The 5,241-nt window shown below is 51.0% G+C and overlaps 1 protein-coding gene across 1 annotated transcript; it reads right to left on the reverse strand.

Annotated features, from left to right (window-relative positions):
* Window positions 1-1,344: 1,344 nt before the first annotated feature.
* LOC123076910 (chitinase CLP) lies at window positions 1,345-2,540 on the reverse strand. The gene has a single exon (XM_044499061.1). It carries the CDS (start codon window positions 2,511-2,513, stop codon window positions 1,464-1,466), a length of 1,050 nt encoding a protein of 349 aa, XP_044354996.1. The 5' UTR covers window positions 2,514-2,540; the 3' UTR covers window positions 1,345-1,463.
* Window positions 2,541-5,241: the final 2,701 nt, after the last annotated feature.

Here is a 5,241-nt window from a genome sequence, read left to right on the forward strand (position 1 = left end):
AGCAGAAAAGATTTTTCTTTGCCGCCATTAGACCAGCCCAAAAATGCGAGTCACCAGGTTTCAAATAGGCCCGTGACACAACTTTTTGGTCTAGATACTTATTACGCAGCAGGGTTTGCCAAACGCCATCCTCAGTAAAAAGTTGAACAACCATTTACTAAGTAAGCCATCATTCTTGACTGGAAGGTTATGAATACCAAGAACACCTTGGTCTTTCAGCCTACAAACTACACTTCATTTGACCAACCTGTATGTTTTCTTTTCACTATCTCCTTGCCAAAAGAATCAGGATCTAAAATAATCCAACCTTTGCATGACCCCTTTACGGAGTTGGAAAAAGGAAAGCATATGAAGATATTTATATGGATGAATTGTGTTATTTTCTAAAATTACTTTGAGTGTTGCGGGCTTGGTTTAGTTAAACGAACGAAATATCGTCTGTTTTATGAAAATCATGTCCGAACTTTACTGCATTTGCCGTGTTTGATGAAATTCGTCTTGTTTGCTGAAATCTTGTTTGAAATGTATGTGAACATGGTTAGATAACTGTCCATGGACTGGTCCACCCCGCTGTCCGATTTGGGGTTCGGTGTTGGAGATGTCACTGGATTGGTCACATACTAGTACATCATTCAATATGATATAATACCAATCCTCTCTTTTCTTATCTAATTGTGTGCTACCTCAGCAAAATACCTAGTTGGCATAGATGATATTACCTAGTACTCCCTCCGTAAACTAATATAAGAGCATTTAGATAACTACTTTAGTGATCTAAACGCTCTTATATTAGTTTACAGAGGGAGTATGATACTTTCTTTGTAACAATACTTAGGTCTGTTTACAGCAAGATTGCGAGTCATAGCCGCCTACGGTGACTGGTGATTGGCCACATGCGATGCAATGGCGGATACCACCTGCTGTAAACATCGCCAAGCACGAGCGTACGCACTCACGTGCTGCAGTCAAACTATTTGACCTTCCGGGTTTGAACATGAGACTAGCGCGCGACTCATCCCACTTGATCATCGCCCCGAGAAAGATATCAGTATCGTTCGTGCTCTAGAATCTCGCTTTCGAGCTCAAGTTAGCCCGGGGATCAGGCGGTGGCATCAGTGTCACTTGTCAGCCTAACTAATTGCCGTGTCGTCGTGTTCAGTTTACCAAACACACCATAAGCTAATATATGGGCGTCTTCAACTCATTTTGAAGAGAGATCGGTCGGTGTCAGTCAGTCACACTCGTGATGTGGCTCCGCTCGCGCCGTACTTGGTTATGATGGACAACATATTTTTCGAACAAACAAAAACTTACACTTCATTCGTGCTGGTCCAGCGTGATATATATCTGAATTAATTGATATTCCACTGATTTTATTTATTTTATTTCATCACAGTTCATACACGCACGCACACCATGGTCCATGGAACCGTGAACCGATGTCGATGTGGAATTGTGGATCACTACCCCGCCCGGGTGAAGTTGAAGTTGCTGCAGGAGAAGCCCATTGCCGGGAGGTACGGGGTGAAGCTGAGCGTCTTCTTGTCGTTGTCGAGCACCACCAGCTTGCTCTCCAATTGGAACCCTCCGATCACCACCGCCGGCGTCCCGCCCGCCGTGCCGCCCCCCGCCTGGACGAACGCGAAGCACGCCGTGCCGCTGTTCACCTGCGCCATGGAGTTGCCGCCCACCACCGTGAAGTTCGTCCCGCCCTCCAGCATCACGTCCACCTGCGGGACGGAGTAGCCCGACCGCGTCGGCGAGAGCTTGGACGAGTCGTAGCACAGCTCGAACGGCGCCACGGCCGCGACCTTCGCGCTCGAGCCCATGGCGCGGTCGAAGGCCGTGATGAAGGGGCGGTACACGTCGCTGCGGAGCTGCGCGTAGGGGATAGTGGTGGAGAGGCCGACCACGAGCGCGCCGGAGCCGGAGACGGCCACGCGCGTCCCGTCTATGGCGACGCCGTTGGTGGCCGAGACGAAGTAGCCGGGGTTCCCGGAGAAGGGCTGGCGGAGCGGCACGCCATCGGAGAGGAGCGTCGTGATGGCCGGCCGGTCCGCCGGGGGCGCGAGGAAGAACGGGCCGCCGCCGAAGATGGCCGCGCCCACGCCGGCGCTCGGGAGGCAGAGCGCGAACGAGTTGGCCACCTTCTGCGTGCTGGCCACCTGGGCCGGGAACGAGGCGCTGGAATGCGCGAGCCCGGCGACGCCGACGGTGCCTGAGGGTGCCGCCGCGCAGGTGGCGGTGGCAGCGAAGGAGACCGGGGACAGCGGGTTGCTGCCGTCGGTGGAGTTGGCGGAGAGCGTCACTTTTGTCGTCTGCCCGCTGCACGGCGTCGTGATGGCCGGGGCAGAGAGGTCGAGGACGAGCGGGCGGCCGGCGCTGAGGGGCGCCGTGTAGAGCGCGGTGGACGCTCCGCCCTTGGTGATCTTGGTGAGCAGCGGCTTTCCGAGGGTCGCCGCCGTGGAGACGGCGAGCAGGAGGAGCACCAGGACTGGCTTGGACTGCCACATTTTCGGTTTGCGTTGAGTTGGAATCGATGCTGTGAAGGAAGGCACGTACGTGCGTCCTATATATACCCTCGGTCTGGAATCAGATTCACCAACGCATGCCTGGTCAACATTTGTCGCCATCAATGTTGCTTAACGAACCAGAGTTTCAGTTTTCTACGGTATCGATCACATCCACAGATGATTCTCGTTCAAAGTCCATTCGAGATTATCCAAGATCTTGCACGCGCGTGCATTATCTGGTAGCTAGACTTTGCATGCATGCATGCGTTTCAGCGTATTTGTGTGTGTTCACATTCTTGATACTTCTAGTCGAGTACTTGTGTGTTTACATTCTCTTTTGGTAACTAACCACTGGTATGTTTCCGTCACATCCGTTGGTTAAGACAAGATGAAAGCACCTGGTGTTGGCGTCGGTCGTACTCGTAGGCTGCAAACGAGTCAAGTTCAGACGAGTTGGAGTCGGCTCAGCTCAACTCATATTAAAATTCGAGCGAGCAAAAACTGAGTGAAGCTCATGGTCGAGCTCGTGTTCAGCTTGTAATGATATCGAGCAAGTTCCAAGCTAAACGAGACGGTAAAAATTATAAATCTATGGCGTCGCATCGAAGAGTATTTTACACATGATAATTATAATTCGGATTTCGAAAATAAACAACCTACATATTCAAAGATCATTCATTTGTTTATAAACTATAGTACCGACTAGATGAAAGTGGAAAATGGTTACTTCAATAGATGATGGTTTCCATGGACGAAAAACAAGAGAACAAAGGGGCATATGCTGGGAACTTTTGCCAAATACAACAAAATATTTAAAATATAGTCGACCATGTACCATATATAAATCTTCTCTACACTTAATTAAGCTTTCATGTTTGCTGGAAAATTAAATGGCAAAAATCATGGAGACCATATATGGTGACAAATTATCTTATTTTTATTTAATATATGCCATGATCATTTAAGATAATAATATCATGTCGAGCTATCGAGCTAAAATCGAGAAGCCAATATTGGGTCAAGATCGGCTCGTTTCTGGATCGAGCTACATAAAATGTTCAAATTCAACTCGTTACTTTTCGAGTCGATCTTAAGCGGCTTACGAGCCTCAAACATTTCTCGCCGCCCTAGTTGTACGTGCCACGTCCCATCGCATTATTGAAGTTTGTAAATGATGTGTATGCACGGTACACCTGTCCATGCCAGCAGTCAGATGATTGACTAGCTCTGTGGCTAGGTTTGGCAGGAACGCGGGATCCATGCACACATCATTTGTACCGATAAGGAGCCATACGTGTCGAGCTATCTTACGTTGAGGAGTTGTACCAGAACGGAGCCGAGTCGAGTCAGCCCAACTCCCTGTACCCAGAGAGGGAGTTTCGTGAAGCAGCGCTGAGAGTGCACAACCGAATCCACCTGTCGCAGACCAATCCTGTGTGGTATCACTGTTGCGACGTGGACGTTTTTTTTTTTTGAGGATATAGAAACAGTGCACTCATAGTCGCAGAGCTTGGATCACACGATCGATGCACCGCACCGGCCGGGGAACCGCCGTGTCGTCGTGCCATAATAGCAGTACCGGCCAACTCTCCCCAGGAAATTAAGCCGCCATCGCTTGCATGGACCACGCTCTTATCGGACTCAGATGGCGACCCGCTGTGCCGCGCGATTTAACACGAGGGTCGACGAACGGACGTGCATGTCATGTACCACTGTCCCGTGCCGACGCTAAGCGGTAAGCTCGTTAATGGCTTCGCGCGATTGACGCATGGATCTCGCCTTCCTGTCAAATTTGAAGAGATCGGTCTAGTCAAACCATCTGACTGGTGGACAGAGACATGTGTGCTCTGTGTGAACACTGACCGACACACTACCCTGGCGTGTAGGTAGGAACAGAGGCCACCCTTCTTAGATGGCCACTACTAGCCGCCGACGCGCCGGCCCAATAGTTGGGCCGGTCACGCCCCAGCCGCCCGATGCAGCGCAGCACAGCTGTTTGATCTAGCTTCCGCATCCTTTTCTTCCCCCGTCCCTCGCCTTCCTCTTCTTCCTGAGCGACACGGCCGCCCCCAGGCCAGCGTTGATTACCCCGAGCGACCCCGCGCCCATTACCCCGAGCGGGATGACCGGCCTCCAAGCTCGCCATGCCCCGCCGTCGACAGTCGCCGCTCACCCCTCGTCGGTGCTGCCCCCCGCCTGCTTCCCTGCAGATTCAATGGTGACGACGCCGTGGTTCGCATCCAAAACCACAGTTGTAACAAAAAATGGCACCGGTTCCAGCAAATTAAAAATACAGTGGTAGCAAATAATGCAAATTGGATGTTGTTCCAGCAAATCAAAAAATGCTGGTGGTAGCAAAAAATGAAGCTCGCTCTAGCAAACTAAAATACTGGTGGTAGCAAAAAATACAAAATTGGGGGCTGGTTCAAGCAAACCCAAAAATCGGTGGTGGCAAAAACTTGTGATGGTTCCAGCAAAAAAATAAACGGTAGTAACAAAAATGCGAAATTGGGCTATGGATGCAGCTTTGCCAGCCATGGATGTAGCTTTGCCAGCAAATGGATGCAACACCTCCGTCGAGCGGTTCCAGCACCTCACCCAGCACCGACGACAGGGGATGCTGCTTCCCCGGCAACGGATGCAACACCTCTGTCAGCCGGTTCCAACACCTCCGCCATGTCGTCACAGCGCCGCCTTCGACGGATGCATCTTTGCCGGCAATGGATGC

Source organism: Triticum aestivum, chromosome 3D, assembly GCF_018294505.1.
Source record: "Triticum aestivum cultivar Chinese Spring chromosome 3D, IWGSC CS RefSeq v2.1, whole genome shotgun sequence".
Taxonomy (NCBI): domain Eukaryota; kingdom Viridiplantae; phylum Streptophyta; class Magnoliopsida; order Poales; family Poaceae; genus Triticum; species Triticum aestivum.

What these genes read in the sequence shown, in the direction of transcription:
- LOC123076910 (XM_044499061.1), bottom strand. Translation starts at nt 2,513, where the DNA reads ATGTGGCAGTCCAAGCCAGTCCTGGTGCTCCTCCTGCTCGCCGTCTCC.